At 37.7% G+C, this 17,473-nt stretch overlaps 1 protein-coding gene across 2 annotated transcripts in view; it reads left to right on the top strand.

Annotated features, from left to right (window-relative positions):
• The window catches only part of PCSK5 (proprotein convertase subtilisin/kexin type 5), a 265,069-nt gene that overhangs the window by 189,819 nt on the left and 57,777 nt on the right, over nt 1-17,473 (top strand). The window contains exons 14-21 of one of the 2 annotated variants that reach the window (XM_038169847.2): nt 4,268-4,411; nt 6,202-6,304; nt 6,862-7,055; nt 8,555-8,639; nt 11,238-11,335; nt 11,905-12,034; nt 13,157-13,272; nt 14,748-16,942. In XM_038169847.2, coding sequence (XP_038025775.1) covers nt 4,268-4,411; nt 6,202-6,304; nt 6,862-7,055; nt 8,555-8,639; nt 11,238-11,335; nt 11,905-12,034; nt 13,157-13,272; nt 14,748-14,863 — 986 coding nt within the window. In that variant the 3' untranslated portion in view covers nt 14,864-16,942. Of the gene's footprint in view, nt 1-4,267; nt 4,412-6,201; nt 6,305-6,861; nt 7,056-8,554; nt 8,640-11,237; nt 11,336-11,904; nt 12,035-13,156; nt 13,273-14,747; nt 16,943-17,473 lie in introns of those variants that run through there. The other variant, XM_038169846.2, reaches the window with a different exon arrangement.

Genomic DNA, 17,473 nt, shown 5'->3' with positions numbered 1-17,473 from the left:
CTACATAATTTAAATCATTTACTGAGAAGAAAACAGACAAAAATCAATGATTTTGAACTCCATTTTGCACTTAGTATTCCTGAAGAAGTCAGGAACCTCTCTGACTTGAAGGACAATTTAGGGTAGCTCTGTCCTGGGCTGCATTAAGAACACTGACAGCAGATCAAGGGAGGTGATCCTCCCCCTCTACTCAGCCCTGGTGAGGCATCACCTGGAGTTTTGTGTCCAGTTCTGAGCTCCCCAGTCCAAGACAGACATGGAGCACCTGGATTGAGTCCTGAGAAGTGCTACTAAAATGATTAAGGGACTGGAGCAGCTCTCATATGAGGAAGCTGGGCCTGTTCATCCTGGAGAGAAGGCTCGGGCTGTCTGATTGATATGGATAAGTTTCTGAAGGGAGAATGTCAAGAGGATGGGGCCAGACTCTCCTCAGTGGTGCCCAATAATAGGCTGAGAGGCAACAGGTACAAACTGAAACACAAGAAGATCCATCTGAATATGAGGAAAACTTTACTGCAAGGGTGACTGAGCACTGGAACAGGCTGTCCACAGGAATCTCCTCCCCTGGAGATATTCAAAAGCTGTCTGGACACAGTCGTGGGTAATGTACTTCGGGGGACCTTGCTAGAGCACGGAGGTTGGACTAAGTGATGTCCAGAGGTCCCTTCCGAACTCGACCATTTTGTGATTCCGTGATTCACCTTTTTGTGTGCCAGAATACAGTGGTTCATTCAACAAGCATAAAGGAGAGCCAAAGAGCAACACATTTCAGCTATCAACCTCTTCTCTCTGCCCTGGCACGCTCCCTGTACTGAAGCCTAGAAAAGAGGTAACATAAAACCATCCTGCGAGCTGTTCCTTTGGGCATTTTTATAGCCCTTTTATGTCACCAGGACAGTCTAAAGAGACCAGCTACATTTCCAACCATACACTTCAAAGCCTGTTCCTGCACATCACATTCTATGAGAGTCATTGTATAGGTCTTACTGGTATATTGATTTCTATACTTTATATATATTCTTCTCAGTGGTACAGTGACTAATCATATGGGACTGATTTATTTTGCTCTGTGAGGAGCAAAGCCTAAAGATCCAACATGTAAAGAAAAGGGACAGTAAGGCCAGGGGATGTGGAGAAGGCACACTTTCCCAGCCAAGCATGGTGGGGGAAACTGATATGCTCAAGGAATTTTGCTGGAGAATTTATTCTTTACTTTCTTTTGACCTCAATGTGAAATACTGCTTTAAACTGGTTAGATTTTTGCATGTATTTGTGTTTCACCAGATGCACGCTGGTTGTGAATTTGGATCGTGGTTCATTGAATATTCTTTATAATTTGTCATACAGCTTTCTAGATTTGTGCTTCTCTCATAATGAAAGTTGTCCAATAACATATTCAGAAAGTTTTGGAAGTGCCTGAGATATTCACTGTGGATAAACTCAGATTTTTGGTCATGTTAGGGCTAGTCTCTGCAAGCAACAGAATGTGTAGTAAACAAATAGTGCTTAAACACAGTTTATGGTACCTCTAGTTTATCATCGTAGCCTGCAGTTTATCACATCGATATCACCATCATGCCTATTTCTTGTTTCTTTGTGTGCATGTGTTTGTTTAGCTATTGAAAGGTCTTATAATTAAGAGCTGCAGTTTTCCTGTAATCAAATTGAGAACAAAGAGCCAACATGTCATCATATCCCTGCATTGGCAAGGTAATGCCACATCTGTTACCCGTAAAGAAATGCAGGGTCCAGTTCATAAATGTAGTGCATGTGATTTCTGCATTTAATTCTGTAGAATTTATGGAGGAGGACATGTGCTTGCTGTGAAAAACTGTGATATACCCTTTCTCCTGTGCATACAACATGGAACTCCTGTTACGTACTAAATACAAGCAGAGTAAGGTATTATTCTAGCCAAACTAAGTGATGGAAGCAGCCAAAAATGGGCAAAGAAAGATTTTGGCTTAAATGTGCACATTTTGTTTATTCATTATAAAAGTTGTGTGTATGTATATGTAATTATTTATTGAAATATTTTCATTGTGCAAATTAAACCTGCCTTGAGGCGGACTTCATTTATTTGCTGGCAAGTCACATGAATTTTTTCCTTCTTTATTTACTGAACTATTCTTAAAAGGCAGCTAATCTCGTGAGAGACCCTGTGTTATTCCCCCTTGCTGCTCTTTTGCATTAGGTGTATATTGACAGCTCCAATCCTTCCTGCAGATATGTTAATGCAAGCCCTTCCATATGTGTAAGTCCAGACACAACAATACACTATGCCTAAGAAGCATCGGTTCCTGTGGTTATTTTTAGTGGGTACTTGCAAATATTTTCTTCTAGTACTTAGTATCTTTACCAGTGTTCTGGAAGAAATATAAAACCAACACTTGGAAACTTTAGTGATCATTGGAGAATAATAAGGACAAGGAGGAAAAGATTAGAGTAATGAACCAAAACACACATTTTTTGATTGCATCCAATATATCGTGGTCAATATGCTGTGGGAGTGGGTTAAAACACCAAAAGGACAGAGACTATATGGAGAAGTGTTTTTGAAAAGGCTGTAAAGATGGCTGCATGTCCTGTTAAACATCAGGTCTCTACGTGAATTCCTCGCTAAAAAGAAAAATGCCTTTAAGAACACTGCTGAATCACTCTAAAGAACATTGAGAGGTACTCTGATGCCCATATGTCTAAACAGGTGGAAAATAGATGATTTGGGTATTTTTAATCTAGGGGAGACTAAATTGCTCCATGGTTGTGAGCTACAGCAGGGATAAGACAAACTGAAAATAAAGTGCATAGAGTTTGAAAGTCAGGGCAATTAACCAGTAGTTGGGCAGCAAGTGTAGTAGATTCTTCATCAGTTAATTTTTAAAATCAGAATTGAATTTCTCTTTAAAAGTAATGCTTTGCTTCAGCTACAAAAAAAATGGAAGTTACTCTGTGAAACAATTAAGTTATATACTCTTTACAACAGTTTCTTCTTAAAAAATAAGTATAGAACAGAGAAGGTTTCATATGAAATGTAGAAATTTCTATCACATAAATATTAAATTGAGTTGGCAAGAGACAATCAGATGAAAGAGATTGCCATCTTTCACCCCAATATAAACCACTTAAAAGAATTCAGTTCCTATCTGTCAGATAGCTGACATTCCTCAGTGAAAGGAAATTCCTCAGTGTAGAGAGATCTTGACAAATAAAAGAGTTCAGCAATCACCAACCACATGAAATGACAGATTATGCACACGGGAAGGGGCAACCCTGGCTATACAGGCCAAGTACAGACCAGGGGATGAGAGGCTGGAAAGCAGCCCTGCAGAAAGGCATCTGGGGATTTGGGTCAACAGCAAGGTGACTGTCAGTCATCAGTGCACCCTGGCAGGCAAAAGAGTTGACCATATCCAGGGCTGCATCAAGCACAGCATTGCTAGTCAGTCGAGGAAAGAGACTGTCCTGCTCTAGTCCATGCCAGTGCAGCCTCACCTTGAGTACTGTGTGCAGTTTTGGGCACCGCAGTATAAGGATATAAAACAATCACAGAGTGTCCAAAGGACGGCTACAAAGATGGCTATGGGTCTGGAGAGCAAGACGTATGAGAAGCAGCTGAGGTCCCTTGGTTTGCTCAGCGCCGAGCAGAGCAGGCTGAAGGGAGGCCTCATGGTGGCCTGCAGCTCCCTCATGAGGGGAGCGGAGGGGCAGGCGCTGAGCTCTGCTCTCTGGGGACAGCGACAGGACCCAAGGGAATGGCATGGAGCTGGGACGGGGGACGGTCAGGCTGGGGGTTAGGGAAAGGGTCTGCACCCAGGTTGGGCACTGGGACAGGCTCCCCAGGGCAGTGGTAACAGCACTGAGCCTATGGGAGTTCAAGAAGTGTTTGGACAACGCTCTCAGTCACAGGATTTAATTTTTAGGTACTCTCATGTGGAGCCAGGAGTTGGATTCAGTGATCCTTGTAGGTTCCATCCAACTCAGGAACTGTTGAGTTCAACCTGTGCAAACTTTAATTAGACTTACAAAAGAGGGGAATAATAATAATAATAATAAAAAAAAAAAAAAAAAAAGTAAAACTGATTGAAGAAAGTATGCTTTATCAGTTTATACTGAAGCAGAGATTGCACTCTCTATATTAAACTAAGAAAACTGATTTCAAAAGCAAAATCTTCCATACCTACTCAGAGGTCATGTTCACAAGCGTTATGTTTTTTAAGATAGAGAAAATAAGAAATGGTTTCTAAAACTAGGTTTTAAATACTTCTAGGCAAATTGAAAGAGTGGTCCTTGGTACTCTATGGAACATCCATCCAGCCATACTCACCAAGAAATGATTTTCCAAAAGTGGAAAGAGTGCGTTCCAGTCCAGTTGAAGATCCTACAGAAGATTATGGAACAGATGACTATTCAGGTGTGTATATTCATTCACTCTGTGCATTTACTGATACAAAACTATGCATATAAAAATATTTCTCTCATTGGATTTTGTATTGTTAATGTATGGCCAGACATTGCTAAGGCTCCTGGCTTGCTTACTCCGTATGTGCTCTCTTCTATGTTATGTGTCTCTTAGTCTTTTTGCATTAGTTGAAGACTAGGATTCTGACCCCACAGCAGGGTCTGTGGCCTTTCACATCTGGGAAACAATTAGGTGGTACTGAAAGTTACCAGAAAATAAAAAAAATAAAATAATAAAAATAGCGAAACAGAAACATAATCAATACATTGAGCCTTCCTTGGACTTTATCTGACTAGAAAAATAAGGTTATATTTATATTTCATCTTCTTAGTTAGAAGTGCAATGGCAAAACTGATAATAATTATGCAGGATTTATGAGGATTTATGGTATTTATAAATGGAAAAATTAAAATACTGAGGCTAGAACAAGATGCTGACAGCGTGTCTTTGCAAAAATAGGGCTTCATCCGGATTTTCTTCTCAGGGTATGGAAGTAGTGGGAGTTCAATGAATTGGTTTCTTAATTTAAGATCAGAACTATTTGTTTCATAATTTAAAATTATATATATATGCATTTCATCCATATAAGTTTTATACAGTTTTATATTTATAAGCCGCAGTTAACATGCTATGAAGAATGCATTGCTTTTCATATGAATATACATATGCATACGCACGCAAATATATATGAAGTACATTATCTTCTACATGTGTTGTTTCTTGTTGATTCCCATAGAGGTTTTTCATTATTTTCATTAGACTTCAGTAGACTTAATTTTTTGTTGCTGCAGAATAAGTTGCCAGTTTTCTACATGTAATCCAACAATGTCCTGAGCATTAAGTAGAAGCTTATGAATCTTGAGGAATCTTGCGTATAGTTCCTGCAAGCCAACAGCAGGACCGTGTTCACTTTAGAAGTTTCATTGCACTCTTCTGCCCCAGCATGTCAGACACACAGTCCCTATTTTTGATTGAGAACTGCTGAACTCCTTGCTTTGGAAGGTGATGAAACACTACTATTTCTGCTGTAAAGTTCCCTAACTTCTTTGATTTTGTTGTATGAAGCAAACTGACTTCAGTCCTGGTCCCCTAGACAAAGTCAGGAGTTGATGGTTATTTCCTCCCTTAGCTGGAAGGAACTATTTGAAAACTGTAAACACGAGTGTGGGTGAGATGGAGGACTGGTTAACAAGCATTAGCCAATGCTTTTCCAGCATGTAGCAGCACAGAACAAGATGAGTCTGCTTCGTGGTTGCTGGTTCATTTGGGTTGTGGCAGGCACCAGGACCATTTTGCCCATTTGATAACCAGAATAACTGCTGGTTACATTGACCTACTTGTGATAAATGAAGTTGCTAATTATTCCTTATTATGAATTCCAGAGGCCTTTCAACATTTCTAAATAAAATTCAAAATGATTTGTTATGCATTAGGAAGTCATCTGTTTGGATCCAGAAATAGTGTCTGGTAGATTCTACAGAGGATGCCGCACTTGCTAAAAATTGTAAATCACTGTGAAAAAAATACTGAGGCAAGGATCTGCAAAGGTGTTCAAATGCTAAAAAATTTCTCTTTTCAGTTGAGCCAAATTGCTACACAGACCTAAGATCAAACAGGAAAACACAATAATTGTATTCTGTGTTAAAATATTGTTTTTAGTGGTCCTAAGTATTAAATGAGAAGTTTTAATTCCCACCCTGTATTTCGTGTGTGTGGTGGGGTCCTGTTCGTTTTTTTTACAGGTCCATGCAATGCAGAATGCAGTAAAGTAGGGTGTGATGGGCCAGGACCAGATCATTGCACTGACTGTCTGCACTACTACTACAAATCCAAGAACAATACACGGTAAGACCAAAAGAAAAAAATCTTCACAGATTCATCAGTAAGTATATTAACTTCTTTTCCTCATCTCTTTGCTGCAGTCATGGATTATTTATTTTCCTCTGAATTTGACAAATTTTCTTAGGAGTTGAAAAAAAAAAAAAGAGCTAATCAGAATTTCAAGTACAGCATTCAAACAAGATTCCCTGATTATTTCCCCATCTCTTGATATTTTTTCATAAGAGGCTATATATATATATATACATGTATATAACTGTGATAGCTACTACAGCTTCAGTGATTCAGTTTGAACAAGATAGAAAGAGGTATAGATGGTCAAAAATGATACTCTATGACTGTCTGACAAGGCATTTGCCAGTGAGATAGCATATGCTGTAGGAAAAAAAATGCTGAGGCAGCCTGATGCAATGCTTTGGAGGGTTACATGATCGTTAGAAAATATGTGATCTTTAGAAAAGTATCAATGCTGAGAAATACTTCTGCTTTGCAGTCATGGTCCAGGAATGTGGTGGCAGGTTATATCATTAACGACTCTGCCTTCTCTTCCCTGCTGTCTGCAGGATCTGTGTTTCGACCTGCCCACCTGGTCACTACAATGCAGACAAGAAACGCTGTAAAAAATGCTCACCCAATTGTGAAACCTGTGTCGGAGGCCACAGTGACCAGTGCATGACCTGTAAATCTGGCTACTACCTGAATGAAGTAACCAATAGCTGCATTACCAACTGCCCCGATGGGTTTTACCTGGATAAGAGTTAGTATTTCTTATTGTTTCTTTATTGTGGGCTACAGAATTTGATCTGGGGAGGTAGCTGGAAAACTTATAAGCAGGAAAATATGTTGAATGCATCTAACTTTTCCTCTTACTAAATTCCTAACTATTCCTCTTACTAAATTGTTGCTAAGTGTCATTAAGAATCTTCTCAAAAATCAACCTAGGAATCTTTCTTGATTTTAAAAATCATATTTAGAGGAAGGATGTCATTTCTGCTTGTGGCTGGGAGTAACTAGCAGAATGATGGCAGTTCAAGAACAAAGTCAGCTGCAGTACTGAGAAGGTTATCAACTACTCCAGAAAAGGCAGGCATCATCTAGATCATGAACATGAGGCATTCCCATTTCCCATTCTCCCACATTTGGATGCTGTGACACCATGTAGAAGAGGCAGCTGAGAAGTTAACCATGGTCACTGAATTGGAGCTCTGATGAAAATAGTCTTCTGGGATGTGAAATGTAATTGCAATTAGCATTTCTGACAGGCTTAAGTACCTGCAATGATGTGATGACCCAAGAGGAATAATTCCCTGACAGATACCTAGCTTCCATTTCCTTTTGCAGTTGCCATACCTAATTTCTAGTTTTGGGTAGCAAAAATACTTAGACATATATTCAAATGTGTTTAAACTGCACTGACTTCATTTGTGTTTAAACACATGCTTAGAAGACAAATATGTGCTCAAAGATCTTTGTTCGACTAGATACTTAACCTTTTGCTACCTGCATCATGAACCTGTGTGTTCATTTTTGGTAATTATTAAAAGTGCGTACTACTTCAATTTTTCCATTTGTCACTGTGTGAGAACTACAGTGAAGGGAATTCACTTCCACCCATTCAAGATAAGTAGATGAAAATGTAAAATTAAGGGGGAATGTTGTTTTTTTATTCTTAGAGAGGAACATAGCACTGCATCTCAAAAGGGCAGGTCTGAAGAGAGAAAGAGACATCTCTTAAAGTAGGGAACTCTTGAGATGTGAAGACAAGTGTCAGTAACTTATATCTCAACTTTCTTATGATCCTAAGTTTTTGTGTAGGTGTGTCCTTGAACACCAAATCAGGTAAGACACAACAGACTGTTTGCATGGAAGGCATAGGAAGTAAATTGCAGGATAGTTTCTGGAACATATGGCAGTCATTACTGCTTGACCCTGCTGTATGAAAAGAGGATTTAAATCCATATTTAAATAGTGAATTTAAATATCAAATGTTTAAAAAGATTTTTGAACAACCTCAAAGCATGTTATTTCTGTAATGGCACAACTATAACTTCAAATGTTTAAAAATAAATTAAACCATTTGATGTCTGATGGAAAAAGCTAATGACAGGCAGAATTCGCCATTTTAGTCTAGCTAGCTGCTTCTGTTCCGGATGTCAAGCTACAAAACAGTAAGTAATGTTATAGATGTATGTCCATATAATTTTATTAAATACAACTGACCAGGGTTTTCTGGGCTGTTTTCTTTTTTCTTTGTAGATAAGATTGTTTGCCGAAAATGTAGTGAAAACTGTAAGACATGTGTTGAATTCCAAATCTGCACAGAATGCAAACATGGCCTAAGGTAAGGAAATGATGGATATCACTAAACACAATAGCTGAAGAAGCTTAGAAATCTGTGGGTATGCAATGAAGTACATTAGATAGCTGTTTAACCTTGAGTGGCCCTTATTTCATGTGTTCCATTGCTGTTTAGGCAGTAATACAGTATTTTTTTATGCTACTGCATGGTGGTTTGGCCAACAATGGATTTTTAGAAAACCTTTCATTTCAGGTAAAATAAAAGTCACAGTTATATGGAAAGCTGCCTTTTTTTTTTCTTTTTTTTTTTTTTTTTTCTGACCTACAGTGTAGCGGTCAAGGATTATTTTAGAGGTAGACCTGATAAACCATATTAATCTTTCAGATTCGTTCTGGTGATACTTAGAAACTATTTTCTTATCTTTATTGTGTTTCTTCATACATCCAGTCATTCACTTATCTCAAGTACCTCAGGCTCAATTCTATTACAATGTAGTATGCACATTATTTTGAACAGCAGTGGATAATTTTGTTTCATAGGAGGACTTAATCATTTCTGAAATTGATAGGTAGAACCCACAAAGCATCAGTACACATTTCAAGCTCCTTTATGAATGAACAACCTTTTGATCCAAGCAGCTAAGGTCAAAAATCCTTCAAAATTCATGAAGGAGTGTATGCTGGCTTTATGCCACAAAAAATATGAAGTATGTCAATATTCAGTATCTGTAGGGGTTCTTCTTTCAGAATACAGTATTCTGAAAGTATTTTAACACTGAGCTTTTACATTTTGTCAAAGTGGATTTTTGTCTTTCAGGTAGTATAAGCTGAAAGTTGTTTTTTTCCAGGACATCAAGAGCTAGATTCCCTTACATTTTGTAAAGGAATTCTCATTTCTGCGTATTTATATTGCATTTATATTTTTCAAGTGCTTGCACAATTGTTATTACAAATATCTAATTTTTAAAAAGCAAAACAAAAACAGACCCTTTGAAGAGGAAGTGTGATCTAGTGGGAAGGAAGGCATGGGACTGAATATGAACATTTCACTCTGTGAAATATGAGTATCTGCTTCCATTTTAAAAAGTAATTAAATTTGCAGTCCATGTTAAGAGTTTGGAGAATTTTAACAGATCCAACATGGCCTTCTGTGTATCTGTGAAATTAAATTAGTAAAGTAGCAGTTCAAAAGTTCCTATAATTGTCAAATACGTCAGAAGAGCCATAATAGTGACCATATAGGACACAGTCTCCGTAGAAAAGCTATGTCTCGTTTTCTGTATTTCTCAGGAACTAACTTTACATGCTTCCATGTCCATTAACATCAGCTTGTAGCACCACGGAAGAAGCAGACAAATCTATTCTGTGTGACAAAAGAAGGAAAAACAAAAAATAAAACAAACAAACATATTTCATGTTTTCTTGGGCAATATTAGCAAGCTCAGATTGGTTTTTGGTAACGTTTCCAAAGAACACCATCTGTGTGGGCGTGAAAAGTAAGTGGAGTCTTGAGACCCAGAACATGCACTTCATATTGCTGTTGTTCAAAATTTCCTGCATTTTCTTGGCAGAGTTGTATCTATGGACAGGATGTATCTATGGCTGGGACTTGGAAGACATTGATTCCAGTTCTGATTCTGCTGTTGGCCCATTAACTAAACTCAGGCAAATGATTAGTTTTCCCATTTGTAAAAACATGATAATGCTTTGTAAAGCACTTTGAGGTGTGTGGCTGAGGAAAAATAGTAATAAAGGAGGTGTTACATTTGTTGAATTGCTAATTTATTTTTTTCTAAACTGGGATCATAGACACTCCAAAAGTTCCTGCAGTGCCCAGCACACAAAACTTTTGTTTTATCCTATCTATAAAACAGCATTAGCTCTCACATAAGGTGATAATCCCTAGAAATGAAGAGCATTTTTAGAGAAAGAGCTCAATTTGGTGAAAGGTGAGATTCCACATAAGATGGCAAAGATGGCAGAGAAGTCCTACCTTTAAACAAAAAAAACAAAAAAAAAAAAAAAAAAAAAAAAAAACAAAAAAAACAACTGTTACTCAGTACCTTGTGCTCCTCAAAAGTACCTGCAGACAGAATACCTCCATCTGCAGACAGAATACCTCCATCTGTAATCAAGGCAAATCACCCATGCCATGCATAACTGCTATTCAGTTAGGAGATTTTAAAGGAAACTGCTATGGCAGAAAGAGGTGGTGATTTCATTGTTTGAGAATCTATTCTTGGTATCAGGATATGCTGCTGGTCTTTCAAACAAAGTATGAAGTCTTGTTAACAAGTCCCTTAGCATTTTTTTAATGCAGTGGTGCTGACCCTGTGTCAAATCACTCTGGCATCTTTCATATTTTACTGTCCTCTACTACTTGGTAGTATTTACAATGAGTTTGTAAACAGCATCTGTGTTTCACCATAGATGAAACTGCATTTCATTCCCACTTGATGTGATTGCTGTCTCTAAATTTACACAAATATGACCAGTGAAGGAAGCCAATGAATCCTAATCTATGAGTTGCACTTTCATTACAAGAGAATTACTGGTTTGTGAATGACCTTTTTGTCTTTTGTTGCTGTTATCTGCTCAGACATTGTGCTTTCTTTTTTTTTTTTTTTCCTTTTTACAATAGTTTGCATGGCACCAAATGTGCTATCCGCTGTGAAGATGGAAAATACCATAATGGTAGGGAATGTGAACCATGTCACCGCTCCTGTGCAACATGTGCAGGTATCTGACTGGCATCTGCATTGTTTTCCTTTCCTCCCTAATTTTAGCTCCGATTTTATCTTTTCATTGTTACTACGTTCTAGTTACAATATAATGTGCCTGCTGACATATAATTTCTTAATTCTTTTGGTAGTTCCTTAATATATCTTAAATATGGCAGACTTGTTTCAGCTAACATGAAAATCTAATTGAAGGTGTGCATAAATTCTTTTTTTTTTTTTTTTTTCCCCTGTAATAATGCTCATTCTAATTTCCAGTAATGCCTTCAATTTTCTTTCTGGATTGGAAGAATGATTGGATAGATTTTATGGCATGTATGGAACTACCAACATACATTTCTTTCAGAAAAAGAAATACTGCAATTATGTAATGCAATATAATATATATAACATAATATAATACTGCAATTATGTAAACACCTTTATTGTTTGATGTTACTCTTTGAAAGACAGGCAAGTAAAACATGGTCTCTAAAATTAAGATAAGGTTTTGCTACAGATAGAGTTGGTGTCTGTTACACAATAGGAGGAACTAACCGCTAATATAGTGTATTTTCTCTGCTGTTTAAGGTGGTGGAGTAGACGCTTGTATAAACTGCACACAGGGCTATTTTATGGAAGATGGGAGATGTGTGCAGTCCTGCAGTACTGGTTACTATCTTGATCACTCTACTGAAAGTGGATACAAAAGCTGCAAAAGGTATGATCTGTGGCTAATATGTTTGATGTTCAGTAGTATGTTAGCTATTATTGTGTTGAGAATACATTTCACAGAATCACAGAATATCCTGAGTTGGAAGGGACACACAAGGATCATCAAGTCCAGAGAAAGATAAAACTTATGAGAACAGAAAACACTGCTGACTTCAAAAAACAGGAAAAATGTGCTTTATACTAAGCAAATAAGTAAAATGTTTGGTTTTTTGTTTGTTTGCTTTTTAAATTTTAAGTTACATTCATGCAGATCATCTGAAAATATTTTTCTAGTAAACATACATGTCCTTCAATTTAAAAAGCCTATAGTGAGAATCTGAGTAGATATGCACAGAAATGTAGAATTTACAAATCTGGCGGAGGATCTATGTTTCCCAACAAGTCAAAAAAAAAAAAAAAAAAAAGTGAATCTATGATTTTTTAGTATCAGGTTAATTACTATTCATAAGGAGCATTTCAGTTCTTTAGCTGTATAGACATAAACATGACATAAATATATTAACAGACTTACTGTCCAGCATAGATCATCTGAGTGTACCAATAGGTAGATAAGCCTTGGAGAAGTTAGTGCTGTGCAAAGAGGGGACATACTTTTCTATTTCATTCTTTGTTAAACAAATACCACTTGTTGCCCTTTGGAATTGTTTATTATTGACTCACGTTGAGTTCAGGGCAGGAAGAGAATCACCATGTGTTACAGTTTTCCAGTCTTCCACACACACAAAAAAAGCAATCGATACAGCCAAAAGGGTGATGAAATGACTAGGGGGCAGGTCAGTCTTTTCCATCCTGTGGCTTTGAGTTCATCCGTTGCTGGTGTATGGATGCACTATCAGCTTAATACTTTGATTGATTACTACTGCATAGTTCCTAAATACTAGATTAACGCAGATATTTAGTTTCAAAAAAATGTGAATAAAAAGTGATTGAAGGACAGAAACAGGACTGACTTGCAGGAGGAGGTTGTGGGGTTTTCTAATTATTACCATTGTTAGAACAGCTGATACCTCTGGAAACAGCAAACAAGCCTCTTGCAGTGCCAAAGCAGCTTCCTGGGAACTCTTGTACTTGGTGAGGCCATAAGGCCAACCGTAACACTGTCTTTCAGATGTGATGCCAGCTGTTTGGACTGCAGTGGTCAAGGAGACAGAAACTGTACGATCTGTCCAAGCGGCTATAACCTAGACTCTGGGGTCTGTGTAGTGGGAACAGTCTGCAAGGATGGTGAGTGCAATTCTCTCAAAAGATCTGTTTTACCATTGGTGCTTCGTTTACATTTATTGGGATGGTCTGGTCTCTTCATTTGTCAAATTCTCAGTTTGAGGTCTACGCTACTTTTTACTTTTTTCAGTCTTGCAAAAAGGAGAAAGCCACATAAGTGTGCATTAATAGGATTAGTCACATACACACCTGAATTTTCCTAAAATAGTTTTCCCCCCTGGCAGCAACCTACTTTTGCTTCCTTTTCTGTTTTTCAAAAGATATTGCTTTCAAAAAAAATTTATATGAGAACCCTAGCGTACTGTCAATAGAATCACATTTATTTATTTCACCACTTTAAACCATGAAAATGCTGGTAAGTATAAAGGATCTTAAGTACCTGTAGTGTTACTTGAATTATGTGAAAGGGCAATGAGAAAAAGAAGAACAGAAGGCACCAATTTTTAATGGAGATCTGAACTTCCTCCAAGCTCTCCGAGGCAATGAAGGTATTGCTTACTGCAATGAAGGCATTCTTACTGCATGATTGGCTTAATTATTCACTAATAGTCATTCCTTTCAAAAGTCAAAATTACAGAGACACTGAGATAGCATCATGCTTCTCTTAAAATACTACTATGTGAATTACTTGTAAATAACAACCGAACAAGTGCTACCCAAGAGGAAAATCACACCAGAACAAAGCCCAGTGTTAAGCAGCATGAAAGATACCTGATATAAGTGCAGTAATACATGCATATACATATGCAGACAGTTTGGTCATTATTACGGTAGGGAAAATCTGTCCTCATTTGTCCACATGCAGCTTCAGCTGGATACACACATACAGTTGCCCAGGTCTGGGGACACCCTGCCTCAGTCCTTTCTCCCTGGTTCTTTTGAGTGCAGTTGCCATGACAAGGCAACACATGGGCATGTGGGCCATGAAGCAATTGCAGTGCGTCCTGCTGGATCCCACCACATGGTGTATGCTCTCCACAGCCCAGGGTAGCCAAGGAAAAGTACAGAAGTCTTTCCTTCTGTTATGTTACCAAGCATGGTGAGCCTCATTTCACTGCCTGACCATCAGCACTGGGGACGTGTCTAACTCACTCTGCAGGATTTGCGTTTCTGTTGAAAATGTTTATTCTTTTTCCATGGTTTGACCGTTTTATTCTTTTGATTCATGAAAATCAAGAACAAATTCCTTTGCTGTAAATATCACTGTTTTCTAATTATTATCTTTCTAATCTTTTTTTCCTTTTCACAAATGGATACCAATCATTCCCTGTTGGACCACACAATATCTCTTCCTGAAAAAAAAATGCTGTTGACTGAAATTCCTTCTGATGGACCAAATTTCCTACTTGTTACCTGCTCCTGAATGGTCTCTTCAACCAAATCTGCCTGTCTGACCAATTAAACTTCCCTCCATTGTACACACCATGCTCTCCAAACCTTCAACTTCCCCTTCTTCTCTTGCTGCTGCCCTCCGGAAGCCACGGAAGAGTCCTGGGCCGAGGGAGGATTCTGTATGCTGGTGAAAAAGAACAATCTCTGCCAGCGGAAAGTGCTCCAGCAACTGTGTTGCAGAACATGTACGCACAAGGGGTGAACTGACACCTCCCAGAGTCCTCCTGCTCCTGTAGACTTATAGATTAATCCGTATTATTGAAAAAGAAAAAAAAAAAAAAAAGCCACCTCTCTCTCTCTCCCCCCTCTTTGTCTGGGGAGATGGTGAACTGTTTGTTGGAACTTAAATGGAAAAACTACAACACGCCTACCTTTCATAACTGGGTGTTTAGAGCTGAGCATCCAGAATCACAGAGTCAGTATTGTGTGACCAAAGCATTTGATGCCAAAATTAACGTTTAACTCATGATTTGATTTCCTGTCAACCTTAGAATTATTCCTGTTTTTTGAAGGTCCTTTTTCTTCCCGTTTTTTTTTCCTGCTTGTTTCCCCTTCAAGGTATAGAGTGTTTCAAGAACACACACGTTTACACGGATTAAAACTAAACAACACAAAAAATGTTTGCATTAGTCTTTGTTGTGCTATGTGAATTGACAGGGGGAACTTCAGGAAATGAGTCCCTAAGGGAATCAGAAACATCGTCAGCTGCAGGACTAAGTTCTGTCCCTTTTGTACCAGTATTTAAAAAAGAAAAGTGATCATTTCTGCACACATTTCTTTCCTACTTCCTCTGCTGTGTGCTGTTTTTTGTATCACATGCAGTGTGTATATATGTTTTGCCCAAAGTGGTTTTTTTGGTCATATAGATCTCATTTTTAGACAGCTAGCTTATTAACAGATATGCTAGGATTTTTATTTTATTTTTTTAAATTGTAAAAGCTATTTCAAATAAACTTAAAAAAAACTTTGTTCCTGTTGTGAACAAGTTTGGAAGATACTACTCTTGGTTTGTGTCAGCAAGAGTAATGTATACATGGAAATCAAAACATTGCTAACATATAAGGAGTAGTCATAAATTATTGTTGTCTTGTAATGTTCACCAAAAAGGGGATATTATCATGCAGATATGTGGGGATATTTCATGGTGCCCATACAGAAATGCCAGTGTGACTGTATGTGACAGAATGTGTTTACAGGACTGGATTTATAATTGAGCATGTAACACTGTGCCAAATACGTCTCCAGGGGTAATTACATATAGGGCAATAAATCAACTGTTTCTTGATGTAACAATCGTGTCTCGATGGGCCTGAATCTGCTTTTAACTGCTCACAGTACAAATTTCAGCAGGAATAATCCTGCTGAGGTCAATAGAGTTACCTCATTGTAAAACCATCCTGGGTGGTAAGAGAAATGGGCCTCCCTTCTCTCTTTACCCAGGTACACAGCTGTCAGTACAAATTTCTGTTTAATATATATTCATCAGCTTCACTTAGCATGCTGTTTGGAAGCCATTAATTTTAACGAAAACTAGTAAATTGAACTTTGAAGACACTGTTTTTGGGGGAAAATACTTAAAACGTGCAAAGTGTCTCTCTGTTTTCTTTCCAGGACACACAAGTAGAAAATGTATTGCAGGTGTTTAAGCATGTAAATGTTAGAAAATAAAGAGAACCTCCTTTCTAAATACCAAAATGATTGTGGAAGTTTTACAAATGATGGATACAAATCTATAGAAATAATATGCCCACTTTTCCAGAGAGCAGATAAACTATTGCAACCCATGTCTGGTTCTGTATGACAGGGGGCCTGTGAAGCTCCTTTGGTGCCCATCACAGATTTCCTGCTAAACATGCAAAGTTATAAGAATTTAATATGTGCTAGTTTAACTACTAGTCTGTTACTGCCTCATTTCTCAATATAACATTTTTAACTAGAACATAATGCTTTCAAAGTTTAAGTTAATATTATATATATATTATATATAAATATATATTCATAATTGAGATTTAATTATGTAATGGATTGTAAAGAGTTTGTTTGGATACTTACAAATGCCTCTAACACTATTATAGAGAAAAAATTAATATCTGTTTTCTTTAAAAAAAAAAAAAACTGACACATTGTTATATCCAAATTCATTTTTACTGAAAAAAATACTGTACATGTGTAAAATGTTCAGTTGTTATTTGTAAAATAGGGTAGTTCTGTTGTAATTGATATCGGCCAAAATCAATGTTATTCCATATTTTATTTTTTCTATTAAATTAACCTAAATTCATGTTCCTTTGGTCTGGAAAAACATGTTGGTAATCTATATGTAAAATATCTCTGTTGAAGGGCACAGGTAGCTTTATCCTATAGATACTACGTGCAAGTCATCGAAACAAATTGGGGGAGGGTAAGGGTGTCTCATTTTTTTGTGGATTTTTTTTTTAAGTGATGAAATTTACGAAAGCATAAATGTCTGGTTTCTGTGGGAGGACACCTTTTGTGTATTATCAGTTCAGCCATGTCTAAACCCTGATGGGCAATAGTGCTGGCTTCCTCCTCCCCATGAGAGTTTGTCTCGTGCATTCTTTGGATTAAAAAGCTGCATGCATAAATACCTTTTGACTCAGAAGGCTTAGGAGGAGTGTAGTAGTTTTATGGTTGTTCATGGCCATTTGCACAGTGCAGTACTGATGCGTGTTTATATGCTAATACTCACATTCTGCACACCTCAGGTAACAACCCTGGTCTACCACTTAAGAGCAGCAGGCTATCTCTCCTTTCCATTAAACCGAGAGGGCTTCCTGTAGTCTTAGCTGTG

The sequence above is a fragment of the Anas platyrhynchos genome, chromosome Z (assembly GCF_047663525.1).
Source record: "Anas platyrhynchos isolate ZD024472 breed Pekin duck chromosome Z, IASCAAS_PekinDuck_T2T, whole genome shotgun sequence".
Classification (NCBI taxonomy): domain Eukaryota; kingdom Metazoa; phylum Chordata; class Aves; order Anseriformes; family Anatidae; genus Anas; species Anas platyrhynchos.
Note: the sequence above shows the minus strand (reverse complement) of the source record. Positions and strands in the feature narration are given on the sequence as shown.